Source organism: Lipophrys pholis, assembly GCF_963383615.2.
Source record: "Lipophrys pholis genome assembly, chromosome: 1".
NCBI lineage: Eukaryota > Metazoa > Chordata > Actinopteri > Blenniiformes > Blenniidae > Lipophrys > Lipophrys pholis.
In genome coordinates, this window is record NC_137635.1 from 6244064 (window position 1) to 6264858 (window position 20795).

A 20795-nucleotide genomic window follows, 5' to 3' on the forward strand; every position below is an offset into this window, starting at 1 on the left:
GTCATTTGTCCCTTCTCACTCCTCTTACCGTGTGTCCTCCACCTCTCTCTTCCTGTTTCTTAACAGCTTTTTTTACTGGAAAATGGCATCGCGTTGCATCCTGTATATGGAACTGAATGCCTTTATCAATAAGCTGTGTCAGTGAGCCGAAGTAGAAATGGGTAGTAGACAAGCTCATCTTTATTTTATTTCATTTCATTTATTTTATTTTTTTTCAGGCTTTGTCTGGAGAAATGAGTCCTTTCCTGTGCAGCGGCAGCCACCAGGCCCAGAGAGACTGCCAGCCCAGTGCCCTGAACTGCTTTGTGGAAGCCATGTCCCAATGTGTGCCTCCTATTCCCATCCGACCCTGCGTGCTGAAGTACTTGGGCAAGACACACAACCTCTGGCTGCGCTCCACCCTGATGCTCGAGCAGCAGGCCTTTGAAAAGGGTCTGAGCCTGCACAGTAAACCCAAGCAGAGCACCGAGTTCTATGAACAAGAGAGCATCACACCACCTCAGCAGGTATTTGGCTGTTGGAAGTGATAATTGCACAATGATCTGTTTTATAAAACTGCCAAAAGAAAATCTCATGATCTTCCCAACACTGGAGGTAACACGAGAGGTATGTGTTTGTTGAGTGTGCTGCAGCTTGATGTTTTAAACCGGGGGAAAATGCCTCCCTTCCAGTTTGAACTGGATTCATCAGTGAATGTTCTGTAATTAAAGTTTTCAGTTTGTAAGATTTCTCTTCTGTGCACAGGAGATTCTGGACTCCCTTGCAGAGCTTTACTCTCTGCTCCAAGAAGAGGACATGTGGGCGGGATTGTGGCAGAAGAGGTGCAAGTTCCCTGAGACGGCGACGGCCATTGCATATGAGCAGCACGGCTTCTTTGAACAGGTACAAATAAGAGATGGCGTTAGTTGGACTCACTAGTCCCTTTTGCTTTTATATACCTTCTCTATTCAAATTACAAATCCCCTATTATCCCAAAGAACCTGCTCTGAAATAGAATGATATTTCTATTCAGGCTCAGGAAAGCTATGAGAAAGCAATGGAGAAGGCCAGAAAAGAGCACGAGAGGAGCAACGTTTCCTCTGCCATTTTCCCAGAGTACCAGCTTTGGGAGGACCACTGGATACGGTAAGGCCCCTCCTAGCAAAATATAGTTTACGCAAACTAACCGTGGGAATTTCTGTATATGCTGCAGAATTACACTTTTTTTTGATTTATGAACCTGCCCTCATCACATTTTCTTAAGTGTATTTCAACAAAGTTCACTTTCCCTGTCTTATATATTATCGAAATGGTTTGCTGCACTTTAGGATGACTACAGTTCCTCCCTGTAGAGCACAATGATTCATCAGGGCTATTTGACAACATATATCCATATAAAATAAAAATAAAGGTATTCTTGTATCCCCCCCCACACACACACACACACACACACACACACACACACACACACACACACACACACACCACACACATTGCGCTGTGAAGTAAGTTACTGACAGTATGTCATGTTTATGGATGAAAGCATGTTGACAGCGGCTGTAGCACATTTGAAAATTCGAGCTGTTTCTACTCCCGTACCTTCATCTCCAGCTGTTCGAAAGAATTAAACCAGTGGGAGCCGCTGACTGAGTATGGCCAGTCCAAAGGCCACTCCAACCCGTATTTGGTGCTCGAGTGCGCTTGGAGGGTTTCCAATTGGGCTGCAATGAAGGAGGCTCTGGAACAGGTGAGGACTGCACAAGCAACACGTATTCATAAACACGCCTGCCTGGGAACATCGTCGCACGTTTTCTCACTTGATTCTAAGTTTGGCAATAACAGTTGGACAGAAAGTTGAAACTACAACCCAAAGTTTCCGGGTTCAGTGGAGCCTGCAGGCTTTAACCCACTGAAGCAGAGAGACTCCAATGATTTAGTTTGGGTTTTTTTCTTCCCCACTTTATTCCCAGTTTCTGGTACAGTGCTGTATATTAAGGCGAGGCCCCGTGTCGGTGTGAAGCGCAGTACCTTCATGTTGGTGCACCTTCATATCCCCACATAGTCCCACCCCCCCGGGAACATGAGGGAGGCAGCGAGAAGCTGTGAAAATGCAGCTCAGCTGTTTGGTCTGGGGATTTATTAGCCTCGTGTTTCCTAAAACAAAGTGCAGACGTGTGGCGAGTGTGTGATAGTACCTGGCGTATAACAAATACTCCTGCTTTGCTCTTTCAAGGAGACTTGGAACCAATCCATTGAGCTGCTCTGTCCTGAGGTGACATCTAATTAAATTGTCTGGCTGGCAACACCATCTCCACTCTATCCTCTCCTTGTTTCCTTCCTTCCTTCTCTCTGTCCCCTGCGCTCTCATTTCTATTTCTTTCATTTGGTATTTTCACAGTCTTTACAGCCATTACTCAGTCTCCTTTCTGGTGTTACTGGCCCCTCTGCTTCCACTTCCCCATCTCTCCATCCCTCACTCCGCGGCTCTGGCTGTAACAGTTAATATTTACGACAGCCACGTGCATGAATAATTACCCTGGCATCTGCTGAAGGGTGATTTGTTTTATAGTGGCGGAGAGGAGCAAGGCGTTGAGTTGCCTCCTGCCCACTGCTCACCAGCTCAGAGCGAACTCCAAATGTCCCCGCTTTCAATTAAAGGCCGGCTCTTGATAAGGGCGGCCCTGTCTCGGGGATATTCATCAAGCGTCACCCCTGATAAGTGCGCTCTGACCGATCACTGTAATTTTCCCCAGCATCGTTAGAGCTCTCACACACACACACACACACACACACACACACACACACACACACACACACACACACACACACACACACACACAGGCGCACGCCGATGCCTCCTCGCTCTCTTGCTTTTTTCACACTCTCCTTGGCCTTCTCACAATTAGTTTTACTTTTAAACACAGCAAGCCACAGGTGTGACGTAGGCCGCTCCCCGAGGCTATTATTTGTTTACTGTTGATGCACTCAGCATTTTAATCAATAGCGGGGCCTTTTCCACTTGTCTGCCTCCATGTCAGGCTCGTCAGGTTTATTAGTCATTAGTAGAAAAGTCCTGCTCAAGCCATTCAGAGAGAAACTCGCAGACGGAAACATTGTGTGTCTGTGTTTGGATTAAATTATGCAAGAAAAATGTCATAGGCCCTTTTCCCCCTCAGATGTTTTTCATTTAATTAAAACCGCCACACTCGCACTGCACTGCTAGGAGTGTGCGCTTTTGTGCTCGACATCATGGGGACAAACAACAGCCCGCCTCTATAAACTCCTGTCAGTTTCTGAGGTATATGCCACCGTTTCAAAATGCACTCGAGTGCTCTGTTTAGCTGCTTTCAGTCGATGGTGAGCGCCGCCCTCTCCATCAATCTGTGTGTGTTTATGTGTATTTCTGTTTTGTCCTGAGGAGCATTGGAAGAAGTTGAAAATGAGTTTGGCTGATTTTGGATTTCATGGTGCTTTATTGCTCATGTGGATTGTCCAGGATAGATTGTTTCATAACATGTCATCGGTTACAAACTAAGTTGTTGTTCAAATTCCTGTTTCAAACACAATCCGGCAAGTTTGCACCGACTCTGTTTGCTTACTATCAGAAAACTAATCTCAACCGTGTGTCATTTTGCCGTGGTGTTCTGGATCATTGGGTTTTAAATCCTGCACACTTTTCCAGGTGGAGCGGAGCTGTCCTAAGGAGATGGCATGGAAGGTGAACATGCACCGGGGCTATCTGGCCATCTGCCACCCGGAGGAGCAGCAGCTCAACTTCATCGAGCGTCTGGTGGAGATGGCCTCCAGCCTGGCCATCCGTGAGTGGAGAAGGCTGCCTCACATCGTTTCTCACGTGCATACGCCGCTGCTGCAGGTCAGTGTATTGAACGCCTGGCTTGTTTTTGATGCGGTAATCAGAACGCCGAGACAAGTCGCAAAGGAAAGACGGTTTGGCGCGATAAGCACTTGAAGAGATGCATGTCAGGAGATCACCGGCAGCCCCGAGTCAACGTGCTGTTGAGTAACGCTGATAATGGCTTCTGTCGCAGGCTCTCTCTATTTTGTACAATTGAGACAGATGATTAAAAAAAAAAACCCTAATAATCTAAAACCCTTTCAGCCTTCTTTGATTCCACCACAAGAGAGTACAATAGACAGGGTAAAGATGAAAAAAGAATGAAATAAGAAGCCATGCTGAGGCGATAAAAATTGGAAAAGGTGCAGAGCGAACAGACTGGGGGACACGGAGTAGAAGAGAGAGAGAGAAGAGGAAAGAAAGACTTAGTTTAGAAGGGCTGTAATTACTTCCATGCCATCAGATACTATTTGATTAAATACCTGCAGCAGAATTACATTTACATGATGAATGGGTTGGTCTGAATGAAGGTTAGAAATGGGCCATCAGCTGATATTAACAGATAATTGTGAAAAATATTTTGCTGCCTAATTTATTTTGTTTTGGGAGATTTCATTTTGGAGCCATAGGAGGGGGACTTGGTGTGTGTTTGTGGGTGGGGGGGGGGGGGGGGGGGGGGGGTCGGTCTTCAGCATTGCTCTGAATCACTGCATTTATCTTTTCAAAATGGGTATTTGACGTGTGTGTGTGTGTGTGTGTGTTCGTGTGTGTGTTCGTGTGTGTGTGTGTTCGTGTGTTCGCACATGTGCAATTATTTACCCTATCCCAGGGAAAACAAGCTATTTATTCCTCCACGCAACCAAGCGGCCAGTTGTAAATCTCCATTCCACACTCTATATCTCACATTCACGACTCTGTGAGCCTCGGAGACCGAGAAGCCCAGACTCTGCAAATACAGTGCGGCTCAAATACCATTTGAATCAAGTTATCACCAAATCCCAGCTCTCAGCAGCGGCTGACGATCAATGGATTATCACCCGCAATATTGATTGAGGGCTGGCATTAATATTGATTGATGAGTAGTTATAATGGAATGATTGATTATATGTTCACAAAGCTGCTTTGGGCCAATCAATGAGGCTTCTTACCACGGAATGAGATAGAAGCCCTCACTGATCGTTTTCACATTTTCCCATCTCCTTAGTCTCCAGCTGCATCAGGTCAGATCAGCTATCAAAATAATGTGGGGTGACATAAAACTTTTCTCTGAAAAATTATGTTTGTGGTCTAAAAAATAATCTTTGCGTTATATTTTCAAGTTTAGAGGGAGTGGAGTTTGCTTTATCGAGATCAGCTCTTGAAAGCTTCAGAATGTGTCGCGAGAAAACGGCCAATTTACACACGAGTCCCTTCACTTCAAATCAAGTGATCACAGACGAGCAGACTGCAGATGGACGCCATGTGTGCGACACACAGCAAACTGAGCAGGAGGTCTTTTACAGAAGCTTGCATTTGTTCAGATGTTTAGGCAAAATATTAACCAGATTAAGCTCAGCTGCTGCTCTGCCTGGACCGAATCTGTGGAGCAGACTGCAGAGCCGGCCTGGCAACACATACGTTTAAACTTTGAATAAAACAAGTTGGTCAACCTGTGCAAGAAATGCATCTGCCAATCATCAACAATGAAATGTGCAAATAACAACAACAAACAGACTGGGAAGCTCTGCTGCTGCTGGACATGCCATTATGTGGTTCGCTTGCACAATAGAAGTTTTAATTTGAAGTTGGGAGTCCAAGAGTCAAGAGGATATGCTGAAGATAATCGCCAATGCTGTATGAAAGATAAAATGGACTGCGGGCAGATTTTTAATTATCATTGCTCTCCAGGCGGCGCAGCAGATCATCGAGCTGCAAGAAGCGGCCCAGATTAACGCGGGGCTTCAACCGGCGAACCTGGGCCGCAACACCAGCCTCCATGACATGAAGACGGTGGTGAAAACCTGGAGGAATCGCCTCCCCATCGTTTCTGATGACTTGTCCCACTGGAGCAGCATATTTATGTGGCGCCAGCACCACTACCAAGGTATGACTAATGTGCCGACTCCCTGCACACTGAACGTAACACCAGTAACATTGAAGCATGTAATTTCAGGCATTGCAGTCGTGCTACGGGACGCCACAATCATCCACACGCTCCTCAGTTTGCTGCTTTTGTTCCACGAAGGGGTCTTCTTTAAAAGGCCACTCTTTGCAGAACCCCCTCAGGGTCTCAGTACATTTCCAAATGTCAGCTGACTAAAGCACTCGCTCCCTCTGACTGCAGCACTCACACTCACACACACACACACACACACACACACACACACACATGTTTACCTGGCTCAGTGCTCAACTCTTTCCCGCAGTGACTTTGAAACCGTTCAGAAAGGCAGCCACCGCAAAATGTGATGTCTCAAGCAAGTTGAGCTCCGAGCCGCACTGCGAGGCGCTGGAATAATGATGGCGCCGGTTCTGCAGGACCGTGCCAATGAAATCCACTTCATTTATACGTGACAGCCTTCAAACTTAAAGTGAAATGGAATTTTCTTGATGAAATTCATCGCCATGGCTCATTTACCGTTCAATACGTTCGGTGTCCCCAGTGCCCTCGTCTGCGTTATGACAGCCGAGCTTTCGGAGTGCTAGAAGATCCCCGCTGCTCGCGGCGCTCTAAGCTCCCCTCTTCTTTTTTTTTTTTTTTATGCAATCTGTCAACTGTCAACTGTCACTCAGAAAAGGTGATGCGTCATGTTCATTGCCGTTTCGTCTCTGTCCGCAGCCATCGTGACGGCTTATGAGACCAACACACAACATGACCCAAACAATAACAACGCCATGTTGGGAGTCCACGCCTCGGCCTCCGCCATCATTCAGTACGGAAAGATCGCCCGCAAACAGGTACTTCTTTGGGAAAAAAACTTGACGTGTCCTGTCTGAATTTTTATATATTTTTTTATGGAAATATTTGCTTGAGATCATCCAAATAAAACTCTGTGACCCGACAATGAGCCAGATGAAGAGCTCATATTCAACAGGAAACTTAGACAAGAACTTTCATTAAACTCTGCTTTTGTTGTGTCTCCAGGGGTTGGTGAATGTGGCTCTGGACATCCTGAGTCGTATCCACACCATCCCCACCGTGCCCATCGTCGACTGCTTCCAGAAGATCAGGCAGCAGGTCAAGTGTTACCTGCAGCTGGCCGGTGTCATGGGCAAGAATGAATGTATGCAGGTGAGACGGAAGATCCCAGGACGCCGTCATCCCCGTTTCAGATCTGTTGGCTCTTTATATATTTATTTCCGTGCACCTGTCCTGTGTTCCACCTTTTCTGCATAAACAACTTGGGAGTGATTTGAGCACTTGAGTTGATTTCTGTCAGCAACAGCTGGAGGCATGGCTGGGGTTACGTTAAGTAGGAGAAGTAGGGAGGGCAAGGAGTGTTTGGGGTGCCTCTAGGTGACAAGTTATAGCGCCAGGACTTAGAAGAGAGTGTAACTCAGGAGCTCGCTCTTAAGCCCATGGAGTGCTCTGATTAATAGAAGTAGTTCGGCGCACCACAAGTCATTAAAAGTGCCAGTAGACACTCTTCCCTCGCTCTCTCTCTTCCTCTCTTCTATCTCATTTCTGGTTCCCTCTGTCTCTTTCTGCTGCTCCACATCGTTTGTCACAGCAGTACGTAGGGGACACCTAATCTGAGGCTCGCTGTAATGGAAGTTTGGTTCCCTTAACGCCTCTTTCTTGCTTCTTAATGAACAGTGAGCAGGTTGTTTGTTTTTCACCTGTGATTATGGTCCTAGCTCAAACAGAATGTCATGGTATCTGCCTCACTTTTCCTTTCTCCAGTGTAGACGAGGACGTTCTCCTGCCTGCTGTATTGTTTGGGGCTTAATCCCCTGTTTTATTCCCTCCAGGGTCTTGAGGTGATTGAGTCCACCAACCTGAAGTACTTCACCAAGGAGATGACGGCTGAGTTCTACGCCCTCAAGGGAATGTTCTTGGCTCAAATCAACAAGTATGTACAACTGTGTTCAATCCTTAAAGTACAGGAATAATGTCCTGCTGATTTAGCAAGTCGCCTTTCATCAGTGTGCCACACATGTCACACCAGGATGAGGCACAGCAATATCTTTTCAAAGCTGGACAACTTCTGATCGTGTTGTAAATTGTTTGCGGTTGAACAGGCAGTCAGAAAATCCCTTTTGAGCACTGAAGAGATGCTGTAGGTCAACAAGCCTGTCATTACAGACTGTGACTGCTGCACTGAATATGTTTGTTTATTTCATTAATTGGCAAAAGGCAAACACATTTTATGCAAAACAAAAGTTCCCAAACTTCCAAAGCAGAATGAAGTTATGTAATCTGCCCCTTTATATCAAACAATTAGTTCACAATGAACATTAATAACACATGAGTGAAAATAAATGCAGATTTGCGTCGTGTTTGGATTGAAAAGTTTTCCATGAATATTTTAAATTAGTTCTTACACCCTTATTAGTAAAAGAATTCACCTTTTCTCTCACTTTGCATTTGGTTTTTCTCGTAAATTATTATTTTTGTAACACATCAACTTTTCATCCATTGTAATGTTTCACTGAAACGTTTATCAGCAGCTCCTTATCATGAGTGGGTCTTTTAATCTTTCAGTGCCCAGCAATCATTTTTGGCACTTTGTTGACCTTGTAGCTCAGCACATCCACGTCTATGTTACCAGCCAAGCCGTGTGATGCGTCGGGTTGTGTCGGTGTCAGTAATTTGTCTTTGGCTCCAGGGTTTGCCTGCGGAGCAATCCACCGCCGGGCCGCGCACACCCAGAGCCGCATTCCCCTTTAACAGCCTCTACTCTCTGCCCCGTCACTTTTGACGTGACACGCCGTCCTGAGGGGTGAAAGACAAATTGAGGAAGGCTTATTAAATGTATATGCAACTCAATAATTAACTCCAGGCAATTTGCAGAAATCTCTGGGATCAGCAGAACTTGCCTCCACCTCAGCAGGGTTTATTGCAATCATTAAGTCTCCCCCTGCACTGGGGGAGAATTAACAGTGGAGTGGGGGTTTGGGGGTGTGTGTGTGTGTCTGTGTGTGTAGCCACATGTGCTTAGGATTTTGGGATCATTCAATTAAACGGGTGTCAAGAATCTGACAGTCTGTTGGGTGCCTGTGCTCCTGTTGAGCCGGGTAGTAGAAACTGTTAATGTACTTTAACACTCGCAAAGCGACAGAGGAAACCCCATTAAGCATTACTGGAGGGTCCTCGGCTCCGGCTCCCACAGCAATCAGGCTCCCATTTTTTAATCACATGCCAAAATGCCTTTTATAATAACACATTTTAATTGATTGGCTTGGGAGACATTTCGCTGTAAGTAAGTGGGAGAGAGTTGTTTTGGAAGCGTTCCTAAAATGGAGGTCCATTTACCAACAGCAGCTCAGCCAGAGTTCTTCATTGACAGGCCTTTCTCCGTGTTTTGACTGCAGGCTGCTGTGTCTTCGGGTGCCTCCTGCATCTTATTTATTAATCAGAGACTGAAAGGTGTGCAAAAGTTATTCAGACTGTGTGCCAACGAGCGGTTAGAAGGCACTTGGCGCAGTGAAAATAGCTGATGATTCGAAATATATTTCGCCGTCAGCATAAATGGTGCAGTCAAAACTTTGGTGTCTTGCCAGATTTCACCTGTCTATTTATTTCGCCGGCTGTTTAACACTTTCTAAATCGAACGTGCGTGCGTGCTTGCGTGCGTGCGTATATGCAGGCAGCCAACTGCTTACGCCAGGCTGCACCAGCCCACAGATTTCTCCACGGTTCCTCTGACCTCTTATGGAACCTGTGACCGTTGTCACCTTTTCAAAACATTTACCTGATGATGTTTTTAGTTCCTAACTGTCAAAACCATTTTTTTATTTGTCCAATTTCTGTGAGTGTGTTTTCTGTAGAACGCCAGAAGTTCAAAGCTTCTGTTACATTACAATGATTTTCAGAGAATCAGGTTTATTCTTGGCTTCAATCATCGGCAGAGACGTACAACCTCAAACGCTCCTGGGTGTTTTATTGTGAAAAAGGGGCGTGTTTAATATTTGAGTGACACTTTCAGTATTCAGTCACACTGGATATGGGTTGAGCTGATATATACGGATGTGGAGCTGCTGGGGTGAAGAAGAAGAAAATGCCCTCAATTGCAAAATTACTCGACAGACATTTGGTGCAGTTTTAGAAGAAGATGTAAAAAAGGGAATCTGATGTGAAAGTCACTGTGACAATCAGTAGATGGATGAAGACACACAGTAAAACCTGCACAAACATACTTCCCGACACACATTGGTCTTTAAAGGATGTAGTTCTAGTTTTCTTCTAAATTCCCTGCTACTCCTCTATTTGTTTAACCAGTAAGCTTTGAAACGAATCAATTTCTCCTTCCTAACTCTTCCCTGCTTTTTCGTTGTAGGTCAGAGGAAGCCAACAAGGCCTTTTCAGCCGCAGTCCAAATGCATGACGTCTTGGTGAAGGCCTGGGCCATGTGGGGTGACTACCTGGAGAACATCTTTGTCAAGGAGCGCCAGCTTCACTTGGGGGTCTCCGCCATCACCTGCTACCTCCACGCATGCAGGCACCAAAACGAGAGCAAGTCCCGCAAGTACCTGGCCAAGGTGATGAGAGAACCGCGAAGCAGTGTGATTCGCGTGATTGGCCGAGTTCAGCTGTGGTGGGAAAACATCTTTGTGACAGTAATCACTGTCTTTTGTTGATCTCTTATATTCTGCTGTTGATCAATTATTAGTGGAAAAGGAGCTGAAACCTGCAGCCGTTCTGCTTGTAAACCTGTTTCCCTATAATCAGCTGCCCCAATCATGGGTTCTTTCAGAAAGGGTGGAGGCAAATTCCCTTGTTGCCTGACCTCATCTAGCCCAAACATTAATAGTGCTGATGAATGGAAAGGACCCCCCCCCCCCCCCCAGACTCTGCCACAGTTACAAGCAGAGACTAGTAATGTGATCGATTACAGTGATGCAGTGGACAGTGTGGATGGCTTCCCTACAGTAGATCGATGGTGAAATGGAGGCCATCCTCTGGCGCTGGGGGTTAACAGACTAATGGCTTCCCCTGCTACTCCGGTCTCATGACCCTCTGCGTGAGCCGGTCGGCCTCCAGCAGGCGGACTCAGACTTAAGAACATGGACTCCTTCCTAACAAGCGTACCTCCTTCTTGCAAACATACTAACGAACACTTTTAGCCAGAGATGTATCAAGCTGTTTCAATAACAGATACAAGTTCGTGCCTCATCTGGCCGCAGCTAGTAGTATCATTTGTCGACGGCTTTCACCAGCGTCACGTTTGTTTTTTCTCTTGACCCAACCCCCGGGCTTCGTGCTGCCAAACCAGGCTGGCAATGCTTCATCCTGATAGATGGAGTGAGATGACCAGTCATTATCAGTAATTATACACAATCTGTGTGTGCGGCCTGGCTTTCTAAAAGAGAGAGCCCGGGGAGGCTGAATGGGGTTAATGTCTTCATCATAATGTAGATCCACACACAACCACACCAGGGGAGGAGAGATCACCTCCATGTTGGCTCAGCTGGAACACAGTCGGGATTGGCGTCTGTCTGTCTGTCTGTCTGTCTGTCTGTCTGTCTGTCTGTCTGTCTGTCTGTCTGTCTGTCTGTCTGTCTGTCTGTCTGTCTGTCTGTCTGTCTGTCTGTCTGTCTGTCTGTCTGTCTGTCTCGAAGCTGCCCTTCTGCGGTGAACACAGAAGTTTTGTTGTTTTGAAATGGATGAGCTTAACCTGTCGACAATGACAGAAAAAAAAAAGTGACTCCTTTAAATGTGCTTTTTTTTGTCTACCTTCTCCTCCTGTTAGCCTTTCCACTTGTCTTTTTTTGCTTCTCACCCTTTGTGCTGTTGTTCCTCTGCAGGTGTTGTGGCTGCTCAGCTTTGACGACAAGAACACTCTGGCAGACGCGGTGGACAAGTACTGCATTGGAGTCCCGCCCATCCAGTGGCTGGCGTGGATCCCTCAGCTGCTGACCTGCCTGGTCGGGTCAGAAGGCAAACCTCTGCTCAACCTCATCAGCCAGGTGAGGCCTTTGGGAAAGATCCCCCGTGGCTTGATCTGGAGACAAAGTGTTTATTTTTCACCATCAAGTTTAGAAATTTGATTCCATTGATCGTAGCGGTTTTATAAAACAATCTTCAGTTTGGTGTCTGGATGTCTCCGGCCCTCATCAATCACATTTTTCGCTGGCCTTTTCTCAGTTGTGCCGATCTGGGGGCGTGCGTCATCGTCAGCCCTCATGCACGTCTTTCTAATCAAGATAAATTAACCGCGTTCACGCCGAAGTGGTCTCCCTCCCGCTTTGTGTTTACAAAATCAAGCATCCAGATTCTTTCACTGTCCCCTTTTACAGCAATTCATTGGCTTTCACCAGTCCTTGGTGAATTGGTTTTTAAATTATTTGTTCAAGAAATGATTATAAAGTTAATATTGTACGCATCCGCACTGCGGGAACAGAGCTAGTAATTAAACCCAGGACTAATTTGCTTTGCTTAATGGAGTATTATTTCCGCACAATTTGAAGAGGGTGATCTTCAGAGGAAGCCGCTCTAACAAACAGCCGTTCTCTCAGATTTGTAGGAATATTGTAGAGGGCATGTGGGAGAAAGAGCACAGAGGGACGGATGGAAGGAACACAAGCAGTGTTCTAGATAGAGGAAGCAGCATCATGACATTGGATCATTTCTAGCTTTGGAGCAAAGAAGGAACATTTCACAGCGTTTCTTATTTTTGTACTTGGCTCATTTTCATGTCACTGATTCTTATGATCTTTTGTGCTTTCTGAAGGATATTAGGACTTGATGCGCGTTTCAAAGTTGTTGCCTTTGAGCTACAGTTAAACAAGTAATCTTGTTATGTATGAATATATATGAGTGCTAATGTGTGACTGTGCGGATTGTTCTGCTATGGAGAGATTCAACCCTTCCTTTGTTCCGCTTCTTCATCCTGCAACGATCGCGGAGCGAAAGGTTGACGAGCCTTTCTTCACCACAGCCTCGTTATGTAAAGGAAAAACCTACATTTTAATGCACGGTATTCTTTATTCCTCTCGCTCTCTTGAATTATTTAGCTTTTCTCTGCGGCAGCGAGATGTTTGAAAAAAAAAAAAAGAACGAAAGAAAGAAAGAAAACGTATGTTGAAATATTGATGAAGGTGAGAAGAGCAGCGAAGGGCAAGCGGGAAGATGAATCAGAAGTTTAGTAGAGGATCTCGGTCGTCGTCCCTCCTCCTCCCCCTCACTCATGCTTCACCTCCGTTGTCTCCACCTTACAGAGGTTTACCAACCGCACTCTCGGCTTCGCCAATATGACATTCCTTATCTTCCCGTTAGTGCAGTGATCGCCTCTTCCTCTCGACCTCTGATTCACTTTCATCTTTAATGCAGCTGTTCGCTGCCACTTAGTGCTCCCTCTTCCACCTTCTCCTGAAGTCTTCTCACTTCCAATCGCCGTACTGTAGTTTTCATTTGAAGTCTCTCTCTTGCTTCTTTGTCTCACGTACGTGGAGATAAATATTCCTACATTTACTGCTCAGAGAAAGAATTGGCAATATGAGGTTAATATCGGATTAATTTATGATCTAAAATGAAATATGCCCTTATTTATCTCGTTGTGGAGAAATTCAGTGTTAGCAGCAATACACACTGAAAAAAATTCAGTGCAAGCAAATTTATAGAAATACACATAAAAACAACATCGCAAGCACAGCATATAAAAAAACACATTAATATCTGGACTTGCAGGGTTTTTTTCAAATCAAAATATTAATATAACACTTTTGACAACTCAAGAAGACTCATTACTACAGATAAACCCATTTTGAAGCTTAAAAATACATTTGATGAATGGAAAGCAGTTTGATAAATATTGTGTTGTGAATCAGCAGTGGCCCTTCATCAGTGAGTCAATCTTCTCTTCACAACACATGCTGCCGAGTATTGAGATAAATGTCTTCAGGGATCCGAGTCTCTACAAGATTTTGACGAACAGCTATTTTAGTATTCTCCATAGTTTAAAAAGAGCTACAGTTTTAATCCAGTCAGCCATGGGCCAATCTGCTCCAAGACTTGTACATCTTGAGAGTCCTTCAACAGTCTTGAGCCAAATGTCCGTGGGATCTGGATCAAGCCAGAATAACCTCAGAGGTTCCCAAATCAATTTAGCCAGAGGTTAAACTATGGAGAGAAAAAAAGCTTTTATTTTTTCCACTCCTGTATATTCCTTCATAACCGTCCATCCTTGACCCATCTTTAATCTGATGGAGCTCCGTTTTGTTGTGGAGATGTGGAGGTATCCCTTCCTACCTGCAGGCGAATGGAGTGTCCGGGAGGGCTCAGCCTGCTTTGTAGTTTCAGCCCATGAAATTGTGTTCTGACACCTGAGACAACCTCGTGGTTTAGCCCCCTCCACCCAAATCCATTGGGTTTGAAGCCAGGCTCAGGATCCCCCTCCCCCCAACCACCTAGGATTCTAACAAATAACCTCTTTCTGCTGTTTTCATCATTGTGCACCGCGGTATAGCATGCAAGGTATAGCATGTGTACCATGGCAACAAGCAGCATGTGTGGTCAGATACCTTATAAATATACCTTGTTGTCAGTGATTTGAAAATTTGATGCAGAAATGTGTGTTTCATCCTGGCTTGTTGTTGTTTTTTTTTTTGTTTTTTTTTTTTATTAATGGCAGATTTGTGTTTGCCACAGCTCGTGTTCCACCTTAAGGCTCCCACTTTGTACCGGCAAAGTGATGTCTCACACGTACAAATGTATCTGTGGCGTTTAGCGCTTCTGTGTACAGTTTGTTGTTCTTGTCAAAACTTGGCTACTGAATCCAGGAAATACAAGTGTGGACTGGAGATGTGGTTTGGTAGCTTGGAGCCGGATCTTTACAGCAAACACTGAATTATTTTCATGACGGATGCTGAGCTACTGGTTCTGTGGCTGTGTAGTTTCACCTTCACATTGAACTGTGACCCTCGGTATGCGTCACACACCAGAGGCAGGATCGTCACTCACCATTGCTTGAATCAAAGGAATCCCACTGCACCAAGTTTGAGGCGAATGTATAGAAAACCTGAAACCTCTTATGTCCCGACTCCAACCATTAAGCCTTCCAGTGTTGTCGGGCACTTTTCTTCGAAGTCTTGAAGGTGATTTCATCATCAAGTCACATTCAGTTTTGTAATTCAGCCATGACGCGTTTCTAACTTCTGTAACTCCCCGGACTCGAAGCTTCAAACACTCCCTTGTGTTCCAGTGGAGGCCTTTGGCCGTATCGGTATGATCTCCTGCTCGCTCTGACACTCATATCCACACAGTATCTCTCTGCCCCTCTTTCTTTCTCTCTCTCTCTTCCACCCCATCGCTTCCCCCTCTGCCTTTACCTCCCCCCTTCTCTCTCTCTCTCTCTCTCTCCTTTGCAGTCCCAAGGGAGAGTCTTTGAAATGTAATCTGTGACCCTCTTTTATCTGCTAGGTGGGACGAGTGTACCCCCAGGCTGTCTACTTCCCAATCCGCACCCTCTACCTGACTCTCAAGATCGAGCAGCGAGAGCGCTACAAAAGTGGTGAGTAAACATGGTTGGCTGTCATACTTTGCCTCTTTACCACACTTTGAACATCAGAAGCAGTTCTTTTTTTTTTCCTGCCATCATGCTGACTTATTATATCTGAAAGCACCTATAGGGGAAGAAAATGTATTTCTGGCATATGGGATGTACTCCGACATGTAGCTACTCTGGAGTGCTCAGCTCTTAATCAAAGACGGGCAAAATTACCTCGCTTTCATGATCGCAAACACCAACACTTTCATATTCCCGTCGTCGCTCTCCTCTTTCACCCCTCAGATTCGTCCGGCCAGCAGCAGCCCAGCTCGGTGGGGGCGCAGCCTCACTCGGGGGGCTCCGACCCAGGGCCGATCCGAGCCACGGCCCCGATGTGGCGCTGCAGTCGGATCATGCACATGCAGCGGGAGCTCCACCCCACCCTGCTCTCCTCCCTGGAGGGCATCGTGGACCAGATGGTGTGGTTCAGGGAGAACTGGCACGAGGAGGTGAGAAGACGCCTGTCATGAGTCGATGTGGCGTTCGTGCGTGTGTGTGTGTTTTCACTACGTCAGATGGTGAGAAAATACTGCAGCTGGCAGGGAGAACGGCGATTAGAGCGAACATCTTGTGTACAAGTGTCTCATGCAACCTGGTCAAACAGATAACACTCCTTTTTTTTTTTTTTTTTTTACTTTATTTACTTTCACAGCAAAAACGATTACAGAATTATTAGAGTGTTTGTTTGTTTTTTACTCTGAATACTATTAGAAACACTCAGGATTTAAAGTTCAGTTCAAAACAGTTGTAGAGGGTGAAAATCCAATTCAATTCAACTTTACTTATATAGCAGCAAATACAACAGAGTCATTTCCAGGTGCTTTTTACAGAGAGAAACCCAACAGATCCCCCTGATTTCTATCTCTAAAATTACACTTTTTTTAACTTTACAAAACCAATTCCAAAGATGTTCGTACACCGTAGGCAGTGAATCATCTATTCTCTTCATTACGTCCCCACCTTTCTGAGATGTGTCGCAGACTTCCATTTCAAAATTACCTAAAGATTTTGATAAAATGCTCAAATGTCTCAGTTTGGACCTCTAAAATGATGGATGTGTTCTATTCAAGGATGAAATATGGGTTCATTAGATTTGCATTCTGGTTTAATTTTTATTTGACTAAGCTTTCTGGAAACGAGGGTGTATTATTTTCACTTGAGAAAATGAAATATGATAACCTGCCTCTCGAACAAGATGAGGAAAAAAAGACTGTTGGTATCAATATCTTTTGAACAATTCAATTTAAACACAAATAATATCAATGTCAAAATTTTGCTTATATCACAAGCTGAGTATCGTTGTCGTCTCAGATTATCGTCGCCTCTCAAGCAGTTTCACACAAAGCAGATTCTCCTTCAAGTTCATACAGTTTTGGTGCCAATATTTTTAAATCCTCTTTGTTGACATGGACTAAAGTCTCATTCGGGAAGTTACTCTGTCCTTTCAGGAGGGACTCCTGCTCTAAAAGTTCACTGTGAACTCGGTGCCGTAGCAAACCGTTTTAGCCGAGCTCGGCAGCTTCTATACACAGCGAGCTAATATCGGTGGTACAGGGGAAGTCTGGGAGAAGTGCGAGACAAGTGATGGATGGGTGCAGTGAGCGTGTGGGATGGGGCGAGGGATTTGGGGCTGGAAGTTTGTTGGTGTGTGTGTGATTGCCTGTGATGATTCGGGGCACTCGGCAGCAGCTGGAAACTCTCTGCTTCATTCCACCGGGCAACATGGGGCAAAGGTACACTCCATCGTCATCACCTTCCCTCTCCCCCTTGCTTTGGTCACTATGACTTTGCACTAATGCGTCTTTTCCCTCTAAGAATTCAGTCCATGCCCCGTTAGGTACTTTTACTTTTGAATTTTCAATATATAATCGCTAAATGCTGCTCCTGGAGTGTGGAGTGGTTTGGCTTGTCATGTGACTTGACGATGTCGACAAACCAATTCTTCCTCCTTGACCCTGCAGGTCTTGAGGCAGCTCCAGCAGGGCCTGGCTAAATGCTACTCGGTGGCCTTCGAGAAGAGCGGCGCCGTGTCGGACGCCAAGATCACGCCGCACACGCTCAACTTCGTCAAGAAGCTGGTCAGCACCTTCGGCGTCGGCCTGGAGAACGTGTCCAACGTGTCCACCATGTTCTCCAGCGCCGCCTCGGAGTCGCTCGCCCGTCGGGCCCAGGCCACAGCCCAGGACCCGGTGTTCCAGAAGATGAAGGGACAGTTCACCACAGGTTTGTATGTTTTTAACTTGTACAGTTGAGATGGATGATGCTTCGCTTGCCGCCCTGAAGTTTGTGTTGCTGCACATCTGTAGTTCCACTGATGGCTCAGTTGTATGGCTGCTTAAGAAACCCTACTTGTACCAGTGCAACAAGAAGCCGCCCTGACGCCTGGAGCAGCTGGAGCTCTGGTGTTGTGTGTAATTAAAGTCTCTGACAACTTGATTAGATTTAATGGAGGCACCGGGGACGGTGGCTGGTCAGAAATAGGCGTTTATATCATGTCTGTCTGCGTTGTGCACGTCCTCCCCCACAATTGTTTTGGTTGCACACGAGTCACCAGCGTTTCTCGCTGGTGCAGTATCATGCTCACGATTTCCACAACTGACAAAGCCTCGTGTTGCTTTTGCCTCTCAAACTGTGTAGAGTCATTTACTTGTCACCATCGTGTTGAGCAGCATTTTGCTCTTCAGGTGAGCATTTATACATTTTTAAAAACTGCTATATTTAAAAAGGAATTGCAATCATTACATCAAGAAATGCACAATAAGCAAAAAGGCTGAAGAACAAAATGAGTGAAATCCTCGTCATATTTCAAGGAGTTTATCTATGAACACATTTTAGTTTACGTGATCTACTATGACATCACAGTCCGACGTGAAGACTCCATGTGGATTTGCAATCGAACCACAGAAACCAAAGACCACATACATACTCGCTAATGTGGCATCCGCTCTTTTTTAATCCTGCTTCCCCGAAGTAAAGAGTTCTGCCACCTCCAGTTCACCCTCTCACTGTTCCCTCAACATCACCCTATCGCCTCCATACAACCTCGCTGCTTTCACTCCCGTCCTGGAGGTCTTCCTCCTCGACCACAGACACTCGTATCTTCATTCCGCTAGTCTGGACTCTTCATACCAAGTAATCCAACTCTCACTACACAAGTTAAACTTCACACTGCTATCATTGCCATTGTTTAGTAGCTCATAAGATGTTGGCACATGCAGATGCAGATAAAACTCCTGTGCTCATATTGGTCTACAACAATAAAGGCTTAGTTGCTTTGTTCTCATTGCAGGGAAAATCTTTTATTGCAGGAAAGAGTTTCGGGTTAATTACGGACATAAATAACCAGTACCTGCAGTGTGGATTCGCTGAAGTCTACCAAGTAAGATAAGTCAGCTGGAACTGAGCTGAATGTGTCCATTGGAGGTGTGCTGTTTGAGATTTAGCTGGTGGATCTCACACACTGATGTCAAACGGTGTGAAAACAGAGTAAAACCCAGTGTGACTCATCAAGACTGCAACCTTTGTTTTTCCCCCCCAATCTTTCCCGATGAGGTGTTGCATCTTGATACGACCACGAGAGGCATTTCTCTGATCCAGTCCCCCGTTTTGGATGAACACAACTTCAAAGCCAAAAAAACAAGAAGGAATGTGTGACATATGTGTGTTTGTGTGCTTGTGAAGCTGTGATGAAGCCTGCAGTCATTTTGGCCAATGTGTTCACATTCATGTGCAAGCTGTGGAATCCAGCAGGACAGGTGCTGCTTTGGTTTAGCCAAGGCCCCCTCGGAGACTGTTTTGTTTGAGAAAAAAAAAGAAAAATCGTCCTTCTGTTTTTAGAATCCATGTGTCTGTTTTCCTACATTACATAAGGGAGTTGAACCCCAGTTCACTCAGCCCATTTTTTAACAAGTGCCTCCTGTAGCGACTCCCGGCTCTTCGTGTGCAAATAAATCGTTTTCACCGCACATATACGTTACTCAGACCACGGACACATGTCAGTTTTTTCACACAGCTCGTCCGTCTCTTGTGTGCTTTTCTATTTTCCCTCGTCCTGCGAGTGGCTGGTTGTGGTGGGAGGAGGAGCCACAGCGAGGTGGCAAAAATCGATTCCCTGACTAAGGTAAATACCTCAAAAAAAAAAATGGTGAGCTAAGTTGAATTGAGGAGTGTAAGAATAAAAAGATGGAAAAGAGTCTGAGAGGAAACATGAAGACAGGTGTGGTGGCATTAGCAGGAAAAACCATGGGAATTGCAGGCGAGCTGATTGAATGAGCAACATAAACGGGAGTGAGCGACGTGTCCTGCCAGATGTTGCGATGCCAGATGTGCTCGCGCAGCCGGGCGTCGCCGGGGCTTCTGCCTCGCAGGGTGCCGGCAGACCATCGCCGCAGCTGTCCCCACGGCGGCGCAGGAGCGGGGCCGACGGAGACCCAAACCACACAAGCCCTCCAGAGCGGAACAAACGGGGTTTACAGAGCTGCAGAGCAGCCAAGCTCCCTTTCCCCGCACCACGTTAGTGGCTCACTCGCTTTCACAGGGTTTGTGGGCCGGAAAATATGGGTTTATGTGTGCACATATAACATTTGGCAGCAGGGAGGCATTCAAATCCAATTACGGAGAATGCTATTTGCATGAGTTACTGTTTTTAGCGGTGGATCCGTTTGAGAGACTTTTGTCAAGAGAGAGATTTTTTATGAAAATATTCACACATTTCCTGGCTTTTGAATTTCTGCCTATTGAACAGTCATTTGACATGCTCGAAATTGCATTCAACGTGGGGAAACTGTTAGTCTAATTCTATATAATCGTTTGGCTCAGCACCTTCAGTGAGGAGGTTTAAATGTAAAGCTTTTCTGACAGAGATCCTGCTTCCTCCAGTCACGCTGCTCGGGCGACCCCTGAAACACGAGTGCAGCTCGCCCATCAGCTGGCGTGAAACGTCCAGAGAACACGGCCACACTGAGCCAGGACCCGGGCAGTACACCAGGGAATGATGGGTCGAAATCCATCATTTGGTGTCGAGCCACAGTCTGTCATGCAGACCACATAGGGCAGAACGCAACTCTGGTGTCCACGCCCGGGTCAGAGAGCAGACTGACCGCTCGCCACACTGCACATTTCTTCTCTCCCTCCATCCCATTCAACTCCACAGTGGTCAAAAACTAGTTATGGGGGACTGAAAATAACTCTTGGTGTCAATTGCTGCACGGTTTATTCTTTGTCTGTACTTTTAATGTTGTTTAACTTGAGGGTAAATGCTCAAACGTGATGTG

At 45.8% G+C, this 20795-nt stretch overlaps 1 protein-coding gene across 1 annotated transcript in view; it reads left to right on the plus strand.

Moving 5' to 3' along the window:
* Positions 1-20795, plus strand: part of trrap (transformation/transcription domain-associated protein) — a gene marked incomplete at its 5' end in the record, with an annotated part of 79616 nt that overhangs the window by 46641 nt on the left and 12180 nt on the right. Inside the window, 14 exons of the mRNA XM_080463528.1 lie at positions 219-506; positions 745-882; positions 1013-1125; positions 1591-1726; positions 3662-3853; positions 5723-5918; positions 6654-6772; positions 6960-7106; positions 7787-7887; positions 10315-10516; positions 11783-11944; positions 15396-15486; positions 15766-15971; positions 17484-17745. Of these exons, the coding sequence (XP_080319654.1) occupies positions 219-506; positions 745-882; positions 1013-1125; positions 1591-1726; positions 3662-3853; positions 5723-5918; positions 6654-6772; positions 6960-7106; positions 7787-7887; positions 10315-10516; positions 11783-11944; positions 15396-15486; positions 15766-15971; positions 17484-17745 (2353 nt within the window). The remainder of the gene's footprint in view (positions 1-218; positions 507-744; positions 883-1012; positions 1126-1590; positions 1727-3661; positions 3854-5722; positions 5919-6653; positions 6773-6959; positions 7107-7786; positions 7888-10314; positions 10517-11782; positions 11945-15395; positions 15487-15765; positions 15972-17483; positions 17746-20795) is intronic.